The sequence below is a fragment of the Lynx canadensis genome, chromosome X (assembly GCF_007474595.2).
Source record: "Lynx canadensis isolate LIC74 chromosome X, mLynCan4.pri.v2, whole genome shotgun sequence".
Lineage (NCBI taxonomy): Eukaryota > Metazoa > Chordata > Mammalia > Carnivora > Felidae > Lynx > Lynx canadensis.
In genome coordinates, this window is record NC_044321.2 from 79,287,881 (window position 1) to 79,307,653 (window position 19,773).

General features: G+C 40.5%; 3 protein-coding genes across 5 annotated transcripts; 2 read left to right on the plus strand and 1 right to left on the minus strand.

The window, feature by feature from the left end:
• Positions 1-1,527: 1,527 nt before the first annotated feature.
• LOC115506993 (60S ribosomal protein L36a-like) lies at positions 1,528-4,042 on the plus strand. The gene is made up of 5 exons (XM_030305022.1): positions 1,528-1,638; positions 2,049-2,154; positions 2,363-2,430; positions 3,513-3,635; positions 3,917-4,042. The coding sequence occupies exons 1-5, from the start codon at positions 1,528-1,530 to the stop codon at positions 3,935-3,937; spliced, it is 429 nt and encodes a 142-aa protein (XP_030160882.1). The 3' UTR covers positions 3,938-4,042.
• Positions 4,043-5,469: 1,427 nt separating this feature from the next.
• On the minus strand, positions 5,470-13,225 carry GLA (galactosidase alpha). Its single transcript, XM_030305021.1, has 7 exons — positions 12,857-13,225; positions 10,252-10,426; positions 9,036-9,213; positions 8,345-8,436; positions 6,690-6,851; positions 6,284-6,481; positions 5,470-5,879 (listed from the first exon to the last, which is right to left on the minus strand). The coding sequence occupies exons 1-7, from the start codon at positions 13,048-13,050 to the stop codon at positions 5,616-5,618; spliced, it is 1,263 nt and encodes a 420-aa protein (XP_030160881.1). The 5' UTR covers positions 13,051-13,225; the 3' UTR covers positions 5,470-5,615.
• A 113-nt stretch (positions 13,226-13,338) lies between these two features.
• On the plus strand, positions 13,339-19,071 carry HNRNPH2 (heterogeneous nuclear ribonucleoprotein H2). Of its 3 annotated transcripts, XM_030305018.1 has the most exons (3): positions 13,347-13,462; positions 16,291-16,360; positions 16,836-19,071. In XM_030305018.1, the coding sequence occupies exon 3, from the start codon at positions 16,889-16,891 to the stop codon at positions 18,236-18,238; it is 1,350 nt and encodes a 449-aa protein (XP_030160878.1). In that variant the 5' UTR covers positions 13,347-13,462; positions 16,291-16,360; positions 16,836-16,888; the 3' UTR covers positions 18,239-19,071. The 3 variants fall into 3 exon arrangements, with proteins under 3 accessions (XP_030160877.1, XP_030160878.1, XP_030160880.1); XM_030305017.2 differs by lacking the exon at positions 16,291-16,360 and having other exon boundaries at positions 13,339-13,462; XM_030305020.1 differs by lacking the exon at positions 16,291-16,360 and having other exon boundaries at positions 13,348-13,450.
• Positions 19,072-19,773: the final 702 nt, after the last annotated feature.

Genomic DNA, 19,773 nt, shown 5'->3' on the forward strand with positions numbered 1-19,773 from the left:
GGGGGAGAGAGAGAGAGAGAGAGAGAGAGAGAGAGAGAGAACCCAAAGCAGGATCGATGTTGTCAGCACAGAGCCCCATGCATGGCTTGAACTCGCAACCTGGGATCATGATCTGAGCCTAAGTTGGAGACTTAATGGACTGAGCCATTCAATTTAAATTTTTTTAATTTTTTAATTTATTTTTGATACACACACACACACACAGACAGAGCATGAGTGGGAGAGGGGCAGAGAGAGAGGGAGACACAGAATTTGAAGCAGGCTCCAGGCTCCGAGCTGTCAGCACAAAGCCTGACACGGGGCTTGAACTCGCGGACTGAGAGATCATGGCCTGAGCTGAAGTCGGAAGCTCAACCGATTGAGCCACACAGGCGCCCCTGAGCCATCCAATTTTATTTATTTATTTTTTTAATTTTTATTTTTTTTAATTTTTTTTTAACATTTATTTATTTTTGAGACAGGGAGAGACAGAGCATGAACAGGGGAGGGTCAGAGAGAGGGAGACACAGAATCTGAAACAGGCTCCAGGCTCTGAACTGTCAGCACAGAGCCTGACGCGGGGCTCAAACTCACGGACCGCGAGATCATGACCCGAGCCAAAGTCGGCCGCTCAACCGACTGAGCCACTCAGGCGCCCCAAGCCATCCAATTTTAAATACTCAGTGCACTGAAGTCTTTCTCTGCTAGACTCTTTTTTTAATTTAATATTTATTTTTGAGAGAGAGAGAGCAAGCGAGCAGGGGAGGAGCAAAGAGAGAATCTGAAGCAGGCTCAGATTCAGTCACTCAGCCGGAAACAGGCCCAGGCACCCCTCTGTTGGACTCTTGAAACCTAGCACATGCCTTCTGCCAGGTACACAGGAAGGGAAGAGCGGTAGATACTTTCTATCTCTGCCTGTTTATTGCTATTGCGGTAAGTGAAAAGTTTCATTGTCTCTTCAGAACAGCAGCCAGCTTGCTCCTTCAACAAACGGGTGCTTTTTTTTTTTTTTTTTTTTTGCAAAGTACAGTACTTTGTAATTATATATTTATGAGAGTGTATTTGATTATTTGATTGTTGTGTCACTCTCCTAGAAGAGTGCCCAACACAGAATAGGAATTCAATAAACATTTGTTGAATGGACCAAACAGCCACGTGATAAATGAAATAGGGCACTGGCTCCCTCCAAGCCAATCCCTCCACCAGCAGTTCACTGTCAAAAGACGTTCCCAGTGTCCTTGAAGTGGGACAGTAATGGCACATGGGTGAGTAGGGCTGTTCCATTTGGCCCTAGTCCTTGCTTTCCTTGGAGATAGGGACAGGGAAGCTCAAGGGTCTAGAATGAGCGCTGCTTCCCTCATTTAACGCTGCTACCTAGCGGCGTCCACTGAAAGTGATGAAGTGAGGAAACATTGCAAAGAGGGAAGACCGGAGGAAGTCAAAGACAGGATCTGCCTCCGGCCAAACCCTTTCTTAAACTCCCGCCCACGGCTACCAAGCAGGTCATCTCAGTCGCCAGGGGGCGGTGCTCACAAAGCCTTAGACTCTATGGTCATTTTCGCCAACTCCCATGAGCAAGAGCGACCAGAAACCTCCTATATACTTCCGTTTCCGGCCTGGCCTCTCTCTTTCCGTGCCGATAGCCTTCTCGCAGCCATGGTAGGACCTTGGGGAGGGGCCCTGTAACATCCAGTTTAATCTTCTCATACCCTTTGACGGTGCCGTCCCAGGATGGCTCTGGGCCCACGCGTGGACTCGATGTACCAAAGAAACCCAGTGTTGCTGGGGTGGACCCCGGAGGCACTGGGCTTTGGGGCCAGGAAATGAAGCGATGGGATCAAAGAGGTAGTTAGGTGGGGGTGGAGGGAATGTGCTGACTTTGGGGCTCACAGGAGGCCGCTGTATTGGAAGCACTTGCGGCTGTACCACCTTCTAGTCGAGTGTTGTGTGCTAGCGAGGAATCTTGAGAGTCGAGCTGTCATGGGATGTCTTAGCTTCAGCTGGGTAGGTCAAGGCATTGTGCAATTTTATCTGATAACCCTGCTCATTCTAAACTGTGTGCTTACTAGGTGAACGTTCCTAAAACCCGCCGGACTTTCTGCAAGAAGTGTGGCAAGCACCAACCCCACAAAGTGACACAGTACAAGAAAGGCAAAGATTCTCTTTATGCCCAGGGTAAGACAGTCTGTACGTAATTTGGTTTTAATGCATCATTCGTATACTAGTATAAGAAATGAGCGGTCCTGTGCGCCCTCTCCCCTAATTTGAGTATTGATAATTATGCTGGGAAAACCAAGATAAAACCTGTAAGAAAAGAAGACTTTACCATGTGGCAGTTGTGATTATCTTTGGTATACCATAACAAATAACTTTATTCTCCCAGGAAAGCGGCGTTATGACAGGAAGCAGAGTGGCTATGGTGGGCAAACTAAGCCGATTTTCCGGAAAAAGGTTAGTAGTAATTACTGTTTGACATGCTGCCCACCTACTGTGGTAAAGACATTGCATTTTTCTATGGCCCACATTTCTCCAGTACAGGTGTGTGTCATTGAAGTTCTCTGTTAACCTGCAGTGACCTGTCCCGTAGGCAGTGGAGCTGGGAATGCAACCCAGGGCTGACCCTAGTCTGCAATACTGTATCATCTCAGTGTTTTATTCTTTTTGTCCTTCCCTTACTGAAAAGGCAAACATCAAGTTAAATGAATGCGTCCTGCCTTCCTAAGAACTGAAGTTTGAGTACATCACTAAATCTTTTCCTTTGCCCTGTTTCCTGTCATGCGTTAGTGAATCCTCAGTCTTTGCTTGCAGTAAGAATTACTTGCTTACTTTGTTTTTCAGCTCAGAAGCCTGCAGTCAGCTACCTATCTCATGAACTTGTAAAGCTCTTTAAAATTGTCATTTAGGCCTTCCACTGGTCTGAATTTTCTGTCATTCTCATCCAGGCCAAATGAGTTTCTTTTCTGCCCCAGGTGATTGGCTACCCCTTAAAGTACACAGTGCCTGGAACAGCATTCTTACGAACACAGCATTTCTTTTGGTGCTTTGCTCATTCAGCCTAGTTTCAGAAAATATCAAGGAATAACTAGCATTCATTTAGGTGCTGTAAATGGTTTGATCTCGAGGTGGTAAAAGGAATACCTGATAGCCTTTTCACATTCAGCTAATTTGTTTAAGATGGGGAGATTCTGCCTAGGTTTTGGCTTTTTTGTGAACTGTGAACTGGTAGCAGTAGGATTCTTGTTATAGGAGTAGGCTTAAAAAGTTTATTAGTGGACCTTGAGTTAAATGATACAGCTGAATGCACATAAATTGTATACATAGTTTTATGTAGTCTCCGGAGAACAGATTAAGTAACAATTATTAGCCCTATTCAGTGAGAAAGTTGGGTTTATTTCATAGTTTCATGCACTTGGTTGACCCATTTCTGTCATTTGAAAAAGCTTTCCTTTAAGTAGTACTTAACCCAACAGTGCTATTTTTGAAGAAAGATTTTCTCTAGTGATTTATGAAGGGTTTGACTTAATTTTTTCCAGGCTAAAACCACAAAGAAGATTGTTCTGAGGCTTGAATGTGTTGAGCCCAACTGCAGATCTAAGAGAATGCTGGCTATTAAGAGATGCAAGCATTTTGAACTGGGAGGAGATAAGAAGAGAAAGGTATATAATTATGGGTGGAGGGTGCAATCTTTTCTACTGGAAGAGGTGAACATTTCTCCCCACTTACTGATTGTGGAATCAAGAATTGGGCAATCCTCTTAAAATACCTAGATCCGTTAGCTGAAGGTATGAGGTTTTTGGTGTTGGTTTTGGCATGAGTAGTAGAAGGATAATGAAAAGTGACTTAAAAGATGGTGATCACTTTAGGGACGGAGGGTCTACTTGGAGTAAAGGTTCTTTGCAACGTTAAAAAAACTCACTTATTTTCTGTTCCATTACAGGGCCAAGTGATCCAGTTCTAAGCTTCATATTTTGTTATGAAGGCAATAAAATCTTGAAGTTACGTTCACTTCATTTGGTTGCAGTTGGTCTTTTGAGCATGAAATAAACTAGCACCCTCAACAAAATTCTGTTCGTGGGGAAATTTATGGTTGATGGTTCTTTTGGGTACTGTGCTCATTTTGGATTGAATCTAAACTGGTTGAACTCACATGAGACATGATTTCTCAGTTTTCACCTCAATTACTTGGGGTTCATGGGATTCTGTTTGCTGTTAAAGGTTATTGGTTACCATGGGACATAAGTAGAGATCTGCATTCACTAACATGGTGAGATCAGTAACAATTACACAGTGAATGTAAGTTTACTAAGAGTGAAATTCTCATATACCCTTGCTACTGCAATAATTTAATGAGGAAATTAGGCCCAGTTTTTTTGGCATAGTATACTATATTGTGTCCTCAGACTTATTCTCAACATTTTGATGTGCCCTGTCAAATTTTGAAGTAGACCTAAATTCTCATGTACAAACCACTGCAGAAGATAAAGTTTCTAGTGAATTGAGCTGCTCAGTGGAATTTAACAGAGGTATCTGTCAATTAAAGATGTCTAATAGTTGTAAGTTTTACATTCTTTTCCTTTTTGTATACTATTGTATACTTGATTCTTCCTGATGTTCAGCTTTTCATACTTGTGTAGCAAAACTGGAGACAAAGTGTATAAGCAATATATTTTGGTAACTACATCTCAATGAGATGGAGTTTTCTTACAGATTACTTTGTTTCCATGAGTGAGGAAGCCTGGGCTTGCCAGTTTTAGCAACTGATGATTATTCCTCCAGTTTTATTGAGAATGGTAATCACCTGACAGGCAAAGGAATTAACATGTACTTTGTGGGCCTTTTGTGCCCTGCTAGTTTTGTGCTGTAGTGCATTAGGATGGGTGAGCTGCATGCCTTTGGTCGTGTTGGAGAAGGGGGATTTTAAAAGGGGAGGTGGTGAGGCTGGCTGGAAGCTTTAAGGTTTGGTACTCAGGCAAATGAACTGTAGGAAAGGGAGGGAATTGTAATGTCTGGAAATTCCTTTCAAATGATTCACTCCCACATACCCCAGTCTGAAGGTCATTGCCTCATCACATTCTTTAGAGGAGGTGGCTTAAAGGGGGGAGGGTGTTCTGGCCAAAGGCCTGGTACTTTAGGTCACAATGTATCAACTATTGCTGGCGAAAGTAAGTCATATGCATTTGTTGGATCTAGACTGCAAACCACTGGGATTTGGAAACCTAAGTGGTGGGGTGTTTCTTGACAAGATTATTCCAAGCAACTCAGTAGGTAGTAGTGTAAGAGTTAAAAGTCTGGGCCGAAATCCTGGCTGAAGTTTATAGTGGATAAGTACCTGCCTCAGGGTTGTTGGTGAGGATTAAAATGAGTCCATATACTTTATGCATCTAGAAGAGTGCCTGGCAGATAGAGTGTGCCCAATAAATTACAGCTATTATTTCTCATCTGTTAACATTTGTTCAAAAGCTTTTTCACAAAATGTTCTCTAAAGATACATTTGGAAGTTCTTAAAAAACTCCACTGTGGAAAATTTTATTGAAGGAAATGCTGGCCGAAGTGGGAATGGAAGAAAAAGGAGACACCAATGGGGTAGTCCCTTTGGCAACAAGATACACATTTAAAAGAAAGCTTTGTAATGTGGTCTAATTTGCTGCCAGCCGAAGTAAAACCGTGCCTGTGGGATTTATCTGAATTTTTAAATCTGAAGTCCACTGATAAAACCCAAGTTTTCTCTTCGCAGGCAGGAGCTGTGTGATTATGCAGTCAGGAATACAGGCCATCCCTTGTCCCAGGGAAGCAATAGAGATGGTATAGAAACGAGGTCCACCGATCTCCTGCAGGTTTACCATTGCCACAGCCCAAGCTAAATCTGACAGTGGGCGTTCCCACACCTCAATGTTGTCTTCCTGAAAAGTAAGCCAAGAAATTAGGTGTGATAAGCTTGGTACCTAGCAGTAAGCTGCCTTGTTAGTAGTGGCATTCAGTATTATTGTCAGAACTATTGAGCACTTCTAGAAAAACTTAAAATCCTACAGCGTGTTTTGGAAATAAAGTAATGGTTAGCAAAAAAAAAAAAAAAAAAAAAGAGCCTCATTGCTGATTATAATATGAAGATTAAAAGCAAATATTCTCAAAAGATCAGTGCACATCCTCTTATGTAACATATTTAGGCCCAGGACAGACATGGTACTTAGGCATAAAGCCATTCCATCTTTAAACACAAACATTTGGATGAACTGTAAACTAGAAGGCAAGAGAATATGATCCTGGCCAATTCGGGTTTTCTCCCATAGAACATTATTTACTGTACCTTTCTAAGCCGGTACCCCTGCTTGCCTACGGGGTCTTGATTGATGGCAATTACATCCTTATCCTGAAGGAGGGCTTTGGCCTGAGGGCTGATGTGTCGGAGGTCATTGGACATGAGTAATGGAGCTGCCATGATAGCCCACAGGGCCATCTGAGTTACCTGCTGATCCCAGCTAAGGCCAAAGTTACCGATCACTAACTGGGACAAAGAAGAACAAGAATTTAAGAAAATGAAACAGTCTTAGTCGCCTAGACACAGAGATGCCACTTTCTATGGCACCCTACTCTGAGTAGTACTCTCAGGTAAGGCCTGCTTCCAGGAATTTTCCCTTCTGATTTACCTTGAAAGTCCAGTAGGCAAACAGGCCCACTGCAGGGGCTTGAACAAGGAGGGCTCAGATTCTTACCATATCTGGGTCATTCCAACCCCCTGGTCCTGCGACATCGACAATTCTCTTCTGGTTAGAAGATGTCCAGTCTAAGATATTCTTTATACTTTGCCAAGAATCATAAACATCATCAAAATTTCTCCAGTGATTGCAGTACTGTCGGATTTCTGTGTAATTGGGCTATGGAAACAAACAACTCTTCTGTTTACTTCTACTAACATTGTTGCAAGATGAAAATAGTCAAGTTTAAAGGAGGCACCTGTAGTGTTCTTTAGTTTACAGATTAAAGGTCTCTATGAGGAGAGCTAAATCCCTATTATAATGGAATTTTATTGTAAGAAATTTGCTTCAGAAACAGGACATATAACTTAAAATCCCTACTTAAAATGGCTTTAACACTGTTTATACTGGAAATATACCAAATGGTAACTAAATATTGGGATTGTGGAAAGCTTTTAATTTTTTTTCACAACTTACTGTATTTTCACACTTTCCTAAAATGGAAATGCATCCCTTTTGTCATCAGAAGTAACTAAAATCTTTATAAGTAAAAAGCTGAAAAATTACATAGGACATACAAGCTCAGGATTAGGCAATCTGAATCCTAGGCATATAATTTGTTAAAGGAATGAATAAAAGTTTGTAGATAGGGAGGTAGAATATCAGGTTTACAGTGTTAAAAAGAGGTGAGAGAGTATTTTGCAGGATTAGAAGCAAATAACAGGGATTCATTCTGTAAGTAATTATTCAACACTTACCATGAACTAGGGATACAGTGATAAAGTCAGACAAGGTCCCTGCCCTCCTGGAGCTTACATTCTAGTGGGGAAGACAGACAATAAACCAGTCAACAAATAATTCCATACAGTGCTAAGCTCTTAGAAGGAAATTCACAGATCAGTGTGATAAAGAATAAATGGATAGAGGGCTATTTTAGAGTAGAGAAGAGGTGTCTGAATATGTGCCATTTGGTTTGAGACTTCAATGTTAAGAAGGAGCCAGCAATTTAAAAATCTTGGAGAAAGAATGTATCAAGCAGAAAGCAAAATTCAAGTGTAGAGTCTCTGAGGCAGGAGTAGGGTTGGGTGTTTGAGGGACAGGACAAAAGCCCAGTGCAGTCATGGAAAGACTGATGGGAGGTTGGAGACAGGCTAGGGCCAGATCAATAAAGTCTGATTTTATTCCAAATGCAATGGGAAGCCAGTTAAGGGTTTTAAGCAGGGGAGTGGTATGATTTACATTTTAACAAGATCACTGTGGTGCTGCTTGGAAAATGGATAGGAGTAGGAGGACAGTGGAAGTAGATCAGGCTGATGATGCAGTCTGGGTAGAGATGATGGTGGCTTGGAGGACCAGGGTGGATGCAAGAGAGATAGAAAGAAGTGGGCTGATTCAGGATGAATTTTATAGACAGTACTGATAGGATTACTGGTGGACAGGTGTGAACTGTGAGGCAATGGGAAGAATCAAAGATGACTGATTTCCTAGGTAATGGTAGCTTAGACTCCAATTACAGCAGTAGAGATCGTGAGAAGTGGTGGATCCTGAGAGAGATGGTAGGATAAGACTGTTAAGTAAGGTTGGACTTTGAAGGAGACCCTTTGTCTCCTTTGTTCTCAAGTTCTGAAAATCTATCGGCAAGGCTCTATTGGATTCTGGGCTCACTAGCTCACCTTACGAAAAGGCCACATATAAAGGGGCCACTCACAGGAATACACAATGCTTCTGCCAGTCCTGTTCAGGGCCAAGGACATGTGCTTATAACCTGTATGAGAAAACAACGGGTAAAATAAGGGAATGAAGGGAATTTCCAGCTGGCACGGTGTTACTTTTTAAAAGGGGACTGCCTGAAAAAAATAAAATAAAAAGAGGCTGCCTGGAATGTCTGTGGTTATATTTTAAACTAGCAGCAGAGACATGTGGCTGCTCTGTGCTTAAAATTGTGTTTAGTACCTCCCAGACTGCTGGGATTGTTGAGGAGGTAGTGTGGGATGGTGCATATACTAAGGAAAGGTGGGAATGAAGATGTTCTTCTCTGTGACGGACAATTCTGGATGCTTTCCCCCAAGTGATGTTATGCAGAGTTACAATTATATTTGTAACAAACTCAGAGCCCTCTTGAATGAAATGTGCACAATATTAGCCATGATTAGGCATGCATGGATTTTACACACATGCATGAATGAATGCATGGACAAACTGAAATAAGAGAAGAGGTAGGAGCTCTGGCACATTAAGAATAATTGTTTCCAGTATTGTGATAGGGCATTTAAAATGTGAAGATTAGCTCTTTGGATGTTCCAGTTACCCTGGCCTCCAAGTTCCTCCCTTTGCTCATGGCTAAATCTCTTTAATGAAACATACCATTTTCCAAATGTTCCATGCTGTCACAGTGACAACCATCAAATTTTAGCAGATCTACTCCCCAGTCAGCAAAGGTCTGGGCATCAATGTCATAGTATCCAAAACTCCCTGGAAAGCCTGCACAGGTTTTATTTCCAACATCTGCATAAATTCCGAGCTTCAGTCCTTTGCTATGGACCTGAAATGAGAGAAAAGGATCACCACAGTAGAAGGGCAATTATGAAGCAGAGAGAATCACTCCAGGCTGGGGGCAGAGACAAGTATACTTCACTATGTATCAGGGACTTTTTTTTTTTTTTACAAGCCCCCAAAATTATCCAGGTGAGTTAGTTGGGAAACAAAGTCTCCAATTCTGCTGAGTTCAAACTATATATGTAAGCTATAACGTAGAACTAAAGGGAAAGCTATCAGTCAGTTTAATCTCTCTCTGATGGGATCCTAAAAGTTACCTTCCAGAGCAATGATACAATTATCTGGACAAAGTCTCTCACCATGACCATACCTTAGGTTCCTCTGTGCCCTCTTCTCAAGTAGGCCTCATGTTGTTTCAGCAAGAATCCTGCTAAGTCATTCCCCTACCCTTGATATCTGATAAAGTTCCTCATCCCCCACCCCTGATATCTAAGTTCTTGGCCTGCCTTTAGCATGAATCCTCTTGCCCTTGATGTCTCCTCTTGGTAATTTTCCTTCCACTGACACTTTCAAGTCTGCTCACGGACTATAAAACCCCACTTGTCTTTGTTGTATTAGGAATTGAGCTTGACTATTACAATCTTTGTTGTATTAGGAATTGAGTTCGACTATTACAATAGTACTGAATAAATCTATCTTCATTGCCTTTAACTGTTGTCCAACTCTATTACACCTTAATTTTCACAATATAGTCCTTCTATCTTATAAAATTCTAGTTTATAGTACAATTGCAATAGCTCCGCAAAGCTTAACATGGAAATATATGCACACATGTCAAGAGCCAAGTTCCTTTTTTCCTCTAAAAGAATTCAGTGGTTTTGGCAAAAGGAGAACTTCTTCAAGATAGGCCTCAAGAGCTATTGCAAAACAAGGATCTGCTGATGGAATGAAAATTCCACCTGATAAGTCTTACAATTTGATATTCACATGATGGCAGCTATTTTACCTTCTAAGTCTTTGTGAACAAGTTTCAGTACAGAAGTGCTTTGGGTCTCTTTAATGAAAGAATTACCTATAAACTCACATAATTAGCAAGGCCTTGGATCCCACCAGGAAAGCGTTTAGGGTCTGCCTGAAGTCTGCCTTTTGAATCTCTTTTGGGAGCCATCCAACAGTCATCAATACAGAGGTACTCATAACCTACATCCTTCCACCCATCTGAGTCCATGAGTTCTGCCATCTGCATGAAGAGCTTCTCGCTGAAAAAGAAATGCCAAGAATCATTGAAATTCATTAAACAAATGATTAGTCATCTTAGGGTTTTGCAATTTTTTTCAACCCAGTAATAGTTCAGTAGTAATTACACTCAGTGCAAGGTAAAATGGACTGTGCTTCTTTCCTCCTCGCTGCCCAAGTACTTCCACCCAAGAACCTCAAACAATTAGGAATGAGAAATCCATGACATTGAAAAGGCTATTAGAATTAAGAAAAGGGGCGTGTGGATGGCTCAGGTTAAGCCTCTGGCTCAGGTCATGATCTCACAGTTCATGAGTTCAAGCCCCATGCTGGGCTCTTTGCTGACAAACATGAAGCAGAGTGTGCTAGGGATTCTCTCTCTCCCTCTCTCTCTGCCCCTCCCTGCTGGATCTTTCTCTCTCTCTCAAAAAAGGAAAAAAAAAACCCAAACATTTAGAACTAAGAAGAAGGTTCAGTAAAGTAAGAAACTACAAAGTTAATATAATCAACAGCTTTCTTAGATATTAACAATAACCTATTTGGAGAAAAAGATACCGTTCACAAGACCAACCAAAAAAAAAAAAAAACAAAACAGAAAAACCTAAAATACCTAGAGGTAAAATTAACACATGTGCAGGATCCATATGAATAAAACTATGATGTTCCCAAATGACTTAAGTGGAGAGATGTTATTTTGCTCTGGGATAAGAAAACTCAACTTTAAAACACACCTTTATACATTGAATAAACTCTGAACAAACCCCAAAAGGAGTTTTTAAGGAACTTGGCAACATGATCCAAAAGTTCACCTAAGAGATTAAACACGTAAACATTCTACAAAAGATAAATGAAGCTGCAATATACCAGTAGCATTAGAATACACAAACCAATGGAATTAAAGACAAAGTTCAGAAGAAGATCCTTCCGGCCATTTGGTACCATGGAATTTAGTACGTATTAAATGTGGCATTCCTTATAGTAAAATAAAGTCCAGATGGATTAAAGATTTAAATATTTTAAAAATCCATAAAAAATACTACTAGAAAATGTAGGTGACTCCTATTATCTCCAGGTAGGTAAAGACTTTCTCAGCATGATACCAGAGCCAGAAATAATAAAAGAAAAAATTGATGTTTGATACATTCATAGCAAAACCAACCTAAGCCAGAACCACCACATTATTCATAATGTATTGACAGACCACACACACACAAAACCCCAAAGCCAAACCCAAAATATTTCAATTAAAAATAATAAATGGAAATAAAAACGACTGGCAATGTTTTAAAAGAATCAGAAAAATGGAGTGTTGGCCACAGTGTGGGGAAACAGGCATTCATCATACACTGTTCTTGGGAATGTGCATTTGGTAACTTCTGGGGAGGACAGTTTAGTACATAACAAAATGGGCATACATTTGGGTCCAGTAATTACACTTCTAAGAAAAGAATCATATGATGTACAGGAATGGTTAACACAGCTTCACAACAATAAAAAAAATTGAAGAGCCTGAATAGATATCAACAGGAGATTGCTTAAATAAATCATCGTACATACATACAGTTTGCATTTGTGAAGCGCTTATTCTGTGCCAGGAAAACTTTATTTTCATTATACTCTACTATGTACATTTTTTGCAATGATTATGCATTAGTTTTATTATCATGTAAAAATAAGACAATCACTACTTGGAAAAAAAGGAAAAGACAAAAAGAAATATATGATGGTAACTGCATTCAGCATCTCAGCATTAAGCCACCATGGCTTTGAACTGTGTGAGCATCTGTGATTTATCTCCATTTATTTTGTGCATCAAAGCCAATAGAGGTTATTTTTTGGGTTTGGGAACGCTCAAAATTTTTTCCATATAAATTAATGGCTTCATTAAGCCATTTCGGCTTACAGAACACGTTACTTTCGGATAGTGGGGGAAACCTTTATAAAGTTCCTCCAGGTCAACCTCCCAGCTGGATCCCACATTCTAGGGCGAGGGGGGGAGGAGATCCGTGACTCCACGGTTCCTCTAAATTCCCTCCAGTTACAGCCAAGGAACTCCTGACCCAAAAAAGGAGAAGTTGCACGTGTTAGTCCTCTGTATCGCCTACTCGCCCCAGCTGTGCTCACTACTAGTACATGGCAGAGGCAGAGCGGCAGTTCACAGGAAGGATCTGAACAGAACTGGATGGTGAATGGATAAAGTCCCCAGTTGGGTGATGAGGCACAGAGACACGAGAAGCAGGGGCTGCTGACCAGACTCCCACCACAGGAGGGGTCACGCAGCAAAAGTTTAGGGCTAGTTTCCATCCAGGGAAGCTTGCTGGAGACGACGACAACAACAACAACGCAGCAGCAGTAAGGGAGCTCTCACTCGGGCTCAGATGTTCCCTCTATCTCGCCAAAGAGACAAACACATTGAAAGGCGAACGCAAGTGGGTACTCAATATCTCTGATACCTGATACAAGAATCTGGCTCTTCTTGGCAATCAACATTGCACATGAAGCGCTCCCAGTGCAGCCAGCCCATGGTAGGGGTCATCGCCAAGCCATTGTCCAGGGCCCTGGCCCCAGGGAAGCTCCAGAGAACCAGGGCCAGGAAGCGAAGCGCCAGCAGGAAGCCCGGCTGCTGAATTCCGCTCTCCAGCTTCATCGCCACTGTAATGCAGTACAAATTTCCATCGGTAACCTGGGTTTTTAAGCTTAACTTTAGGGGCGGACCAATCACCTGTGAGTTATTAAATAATGACGTTATTGTTTCTCAGGCAACTGGGACGGTTATCCCCAGAGGCGGACCAATGATCAGTCACGTAAGATACACCACAACCAGTCACACTCTTCGTTTCTTGATATTGGCCCGCTTCATTTCCATACCGGAAGGAAGTGCGGCACTTTAGAGATCCCGAGTTTAAGCCGAGAGTTGCTCACGTGACCGAGATCTCACATGACGTAGGTGATCACGTGATCACTCGCTTACGTGAGCAGAAGTAGTTCTGGTCGTCGTCTACCGTCTCGCTATAGCCGTTTGAGGGAAGAAGGAGGAAAATTATCCGGTATCGTTAGAGGTTGGTGTGTGGGTGGGAACTGGGGACCCGAGGGTGGTGATGATGAAGACCAAAGCAGGATCCGCGGGCCACCTCCGCCTTTTTCGTTCCCTGCTTTCCCCTCCCCCGCTCCCCCCTCCCCCCCTCTCAGTGCCGGGAAGCCGCCTTTGCTGCGCCTGGTGGGGAAATGGTGGACGTTCGTGACTGTATGTGTTTTTGTATATCTGTCTGGGCGGGTCTCAAGGGACCCTTACGAGAAACCGTAAGGTGAAAACGCTTGAAAACCATGTCCCTGGATTAAGAAAAACAAATATTCAGACCAGTGGCCGGAGTGCTGGTCCATCCATTCAGGCACTCAGTCCCCACTGATTGTCTGTAGGGGGAGGCACCAAGTGAATTATATCTGTAGAGTCACACCTAGGCAAATGCTGCATGCCTTACAGAGGCGCCCAATAAATGTTTTTACTGTATTGAATATTTAAATCACGTTTGTTTTTCTACTTATAACAACAATCTACATGTTCAGTTTTGGACGTTCTGAAAATAAGAGTATACTATAAATTTAAAAAAACACAAGTAATTCATCACCAGGAAATAACTACTCAGCATTCGGGTGTATAAAAAGTATGTGTATAACACGCATATAAATACACAATTTCTTAACCCACAAATGGAATCCTGGTTCCTACTTCAGCAGCAGAGTCCTGGTGGCCTTCCCAGGAGATACAGTAATGAAGCGGAATCTCCCTGCCACTACAGAGGGATATTAATGTCTAGAGTGCTGTAGGGACATGAAATGGGATTGTACAACCAAGAGATAAGGCATGCAAAAAACCAGTGCATAAATATGTCACTCAAACCTGAAGATGGCTTATAGGGAGAGTGTTATTTGCAGATGCAGTGTGCCAGGCCTATGACAGGCAACTAGTAAATGTTTGTTGAATCTTCAGTGTAGTTTTATGGCAGTTATTACACTTTGTACTTTCTTTCCAAGAGGCCCAGTGTTTCCAGACCATGTCAGATAAGCCATCCACATATACAAAATTAGAAAATTTTATAATATTGCTATATAGCAAATCCCAGAAAAGCAAACATTTAAATTTATTTTTTTTTTGCTAAAATAAAATTACTCTCCACAGAAAACTAAGAATGCACAAGAGATTGAAAAAATAACATTGAAAAAGCCATAAGCCTGCCACTGAGAGCAATCACTATTAACATTTGACATATTCCCCATGCATATATTTTTTTCTAACACTTTTTGTTCCAGTTACAGTGATTTTTAAAAATTAAAACTATATAGAAGTAAATTGGGTAAAAAAGTGAAAAACTACTTCACTCTAACCTCCAGTTCCTGTTTTCTCAAAAAACAGATTTGTATTCTATGCTTTCAGATTTTCTATGCATTTACATACATATATACCTGCATGCTTATATTTTAAAATAGGATCATACTATGCATATTCTTTTATTTAATACATTTTGGAAATCTAGGTCAGAAGCTGTTTTTTCTTAATAGCTGCGTAGGATTCCATTTTAAGGATAAAGTATATACTGTAATTCATTCAGCCATTCCCCTATTGATGAATAGTTAGGTTTCTAATTTTCTGCCATTACTAACAGTGCTGCAGTGAACATTTGTGAGTATTTCTGTTGACCAGGTTCCTGGAAGGAATTTTAGCAGGGTCAAAGGATATATGAACATACATGTTTTTTTACATAGTTGAGATTATAAAGCAGCTGTGATCTTGGTTTAAGATTATAGCATATGTAGTTCCTCATGTTATTAAATATTTGTATAATTTTAAAATTAAGTAATAGTCTTTCTTAATAAAGTACCTTTTGAAGAATACATAGCTCCATAAATCTTTGTCTGAAACTTCAGGTCATCTCTTTAGGGCACATACTCTGAAGTGGATTTACTATATCAAAAGGCATGATACATGTTTACAAGTTGCTTTCCAGAAATACTGTGTATACTTTTCACTCCTTAGGAGTGTTTGCAGACCCTGAATATTAGCATTGACTTATCCTCACTGTTTAATTTTCACTGTCTTAGTGGGTGAAAAATGTTGATTAATTCTGGTTTTAACTTGCATTTCTGATGATTGGTGAGATTTGAACATTTCCCAAATAACTCCTCTGTATCCTCACATCTGTATTCTCCCTGTATTTAATCTGTTATCAAGTCCTGCAGAGTCCACTGCTTTGAATGCGTAGATCACCTCTTTCCTTTCTTTTTTAAAAGTGCTATTGCATTAGGTGAATCCCTTATGCCTCGAAGAGACTGGGATTCTAACTGATCTTGCTAGTGTCACCCCAACCCCCCTCTGTTTGAGTTCCACACTGTTGCCAGCGTGATCTGTTTGAAAGGGCTTTGATGACATCACTCCCCTCCCCTTCCCTCCCATCACTCCCCTGTTTAAAACCTTTTGAAGGCCTTTCTCATTTGTCCATCACATAAGGCCTTTAAGATATGATTTCTACCTTCCAGCCTTAATGTCTTGCCTGGCCTCATCCTATTTTATGCTCCATCGTAACTTTTAAAATTCATTTATGGATCCATGAACTGGTTAGTCTGTTTTATTTAACAATTCTGTGCTGTTAGAATTGACCAAGCGTCCCTGCTTTGTGTATCTTTTTACCCTGAACAGGATTCTGTCATAGCAAGGATAATGTTTATTTGCACTTTTGTCTTTAGTAAAGATGTATAATGCTCCTGGACCATAAATCCTTTCTGGGCTTACTGACTTTTGTATCCTGAAGCCAAGTACTGGAGTTGGCAACTGAAAAATATAAAATGAATGTATGAACTACCCATAATGTCTTTTTTTCCATTTATCTCTTAGGCCTTAATATTTCCCTGATTTTATTAATTGGCATGAATTCTTTATATAATAAGGATATTCATGTATTGGTGTAAGTATCTTCTCAAAGTGTATTGTTTGTCTTTTAATTCTGTTTTATTTTACCTTTGATGTAATTAAGTTTTTCATTTTTATGTAATCGGGTATAGCCATCTTGTATTTGTTCATATCTTCCAGTGATATTGTTGCTGTTAATTTTTTACGCCTTTCATTTTCTGACTATGATGTTAATATATGCTGAATATAGAAAACTTAGAACATACAGAAATGTCCAAAGAAAACAGTCCTTTAAATAAAAAGTTCCCATAATCCTACTGCCCAGAAATAACCACTATTAATGGTATCTAACAAATAAATAGGTATTGAGTAAATAACGGTTGGATGAATGAATTAAAAATTTGGTGCGGTCTTATTTATACAAATGTTTTGGAAAAAAATCAGTGTAATTGAGTTTTATATTAGTTTGCTTTTTTCCTACTTGTATTGTGAACATTTTTCCATGACAATAGTCTTCTAATTTTTTTCAGCTACATCAAAATCATAGTGAGCCAAGCTTGCCACCAAGAGCCCAACAGTCACCATGATGCTGAGCACGGAAGGCAGGGAGGGGTTCGTGGTGAAGGTCAGGGGCCTACCCTGGTCCTGCTCAGCTGATGAAGTGATGCGCTTCTTCTCTGATTGTAAAATCCAAAATGGCACATCAGGTATTCGTTTCATCTACACCAGAGAAGGCAGACCAAGTGGTGAAGCATTTGTCGAACTTGAATCCGAAGATGAAGTGAAATTGGCTTTGAAGAAGGACAGAGAAACCATGGGACACAGATATGTTGAAGTATTCAAGTCCAACAGTGTTGAAATGGATTGGGTATTGAAGCATACAGGTCCAAATAGTCCTGATACTGCCAACGATGGCTTCGTCCGGCTTAGAGGACTCCCATTTGGCTGTAGCAAGGAAGAGATTGTTCAGTTCTTTTCAGGGTTGGAAATTGTGCCAAATGGGATGACACTGCCGGTGGACTTTCAGGGGAGGAGCACAGGGGAGGCCTTTGTGCAGTTTGCTTCACAGGAGATAGCTGAAAAGGCCTTAAAGAAACACAAGGAAAGAATAGGGCACAGGTACATTGAAATCTTCAAGAGTAGCAGAGCTGAAGTCCGAACCCACTACGATCCCCCTCGAAAGCTCATGGCTATGCAGCGGCCAGGTCCCTATGATAGGCCAGGGGCTGGCAGAGGGTATAATAGCATTGGCAGAGGGGCTGGGTTTGAAAGGATGAGACGTGGTGCCTATGGTGGAGGGTATGGAGGCTATGATGACTATGGTGGCTATAATGATGGATATGGCTTTGGGTCCGATAGGTTTGGAAGAGACCTCAATTACTGTTTTTCAGGAATGTCTGATCATAGATATGGAGATGGTGGGTCCAGTTTCCAGAGTACCACAGGGCACTGTGTACACATGAGGGGATTACCTTACAGAGCCACTGAGAATGATATTTACAATTTTTTCTCACCTCTTAACCCCATGAGAGTGCACATTGAAATTGGACCTGATGGCCGAGTTACTGGTGAGGCAGATGTTGAATTTGCTACTCATGAAGATGCTGTGGCAGCTATGGCAAAAGACAAAGCTAATATGCAACACAGATATGTGGAGCTCTTCTTGAATTCTACTGCAGGAACGAGTGGGGGTGCTTATGATCACAGCTATGTAGAACTCTTTTTGAATTCTACAGCGGGGGCAAGTGGTGGTGCTTATGGTAGTCAAATGATGGGAGGGATGGGCTTATCCAACCAGTCTAGTTATGGGGGTCCTACTAGCCAGCAGCTAAGTGGTGGCTATGGAGGTGGTTATGGTGGTCAGAGCAGTATGAGTGGATACGACCAAGTTCTGCAGGAAAACTCCAGTGACTATCAGTCAAACCTTGCTTAAGTAAAGAAGGAACACTAAACAGCTGTTACAGAAATAAAAGCTGTGCATTTATGGGAGTTGTAGAATGGGAGGGATGTCTAGCCTATCCAGTGTGATTGGTAATTGGGAAATATCATTGATTCTGATCACTCTTGGACAACTTTTTCTTTCTTTCTTTCTTTCTTTCTTTCTTTCTTTCTTTCTTTCTTTCTTTCTTTCCTTTTTTTAAAGAAAACAAAAATTAAGTTTAACAGTTTCGCATTACAGGCTTGTGATTCATGCTTACTGTAAAGTGGAAGTCAAGGTTTTAAAACTTCAAGCTCAGTAATTTTGAACACTGAAGCATTCACTTAGGATGTAATAACAGCGTTCAGTATTGACCATAACTGTTAAAACAACTTTCAGCTTTCCTCAAGTTAGTTATGTTGTAGGAGTGTACCTAAGCAGTAAGCGTATTTAGGTTAAAGCAGTTTCACTTATGTTAAATGTTGCTCTTATACCACAATACACTGAAAACTTTGGATGCATGTTGAGAAACATGCTTTTCTGTAAAACTCAAATATAGGAGCTGTGTCTACGATTCAAAGTGAAAACATTTGGCATGTTTGTTAATTCTAGCTTTTTGGTTTAATATGCTGTAAGGCACGTGACTGTACACTTTTACTTTTTTTTTTTTTTTTTAAGATCTGGGACAATTTTGAGATGTAATACCAATACTTCAGGAGTTTGGTCATGTCGTTTGTATGAGATTCTGAGGCTTTGATTTAAATCTTTCCTTGTATTGTGATTTCCATTAGATGTATTGTACTAAGTGAAACTTGTTAAATAAATCTTCCTTTTAAAAACTGGAAAAATAATCTTGTACAGCCTGATTTTTTTTAAAGAAAATTTATTTAAGTAGTCTCTATACCCAAAGTGGGACTCGAACTCTCGGCCCCAACATCAAGAGTCACATGGCCTCTGACTGAGCCAGCAGGGTGCTCCCAGCTTGATTTTTTTAATACTTTATCATATGAAAATTTTCTTTTATTCAAGTCTTCTGCACTTGAAATTTAAATTGTTTTTAATTTTTAAATTTTTATAAACTTGCATTAGCATCTTTATACATACATTGTTGTATATATCACAAATTATTTATTTCTAGGATATATTCCTAAAAGTGGAATTGCTGAGTCAAAGGTACAAACATTTTTAAGGCTTTTGATATGCATTATCAGAAAGATTATGGTACTTTGTGTTTGTACCAGGACTGTATGTCCCCCTCACCCCATAGACTTCTCAATGATACATATTGATCTTGGCTAATTTGTTAGTTGAAAAATGATATCCCATTGCTATTTTATTTTTTTAAGTTTTATTTTCGAGAGAGTGCAAGCAGAGGAGGGACAGAGAGGGAGACAGGTGAAGTAGGGTCTGCACTGACAGCTGAGAGCCTGATGCAGGGCTCCAACTCATGAATTGAGATCATGACCTGAGCTGAGATCAAGACCTGAGTTGAAGTCGGATGCTTAACCAGGTGTCCCTCTCATTGCTATTTTAATTTCTATTTAATTACT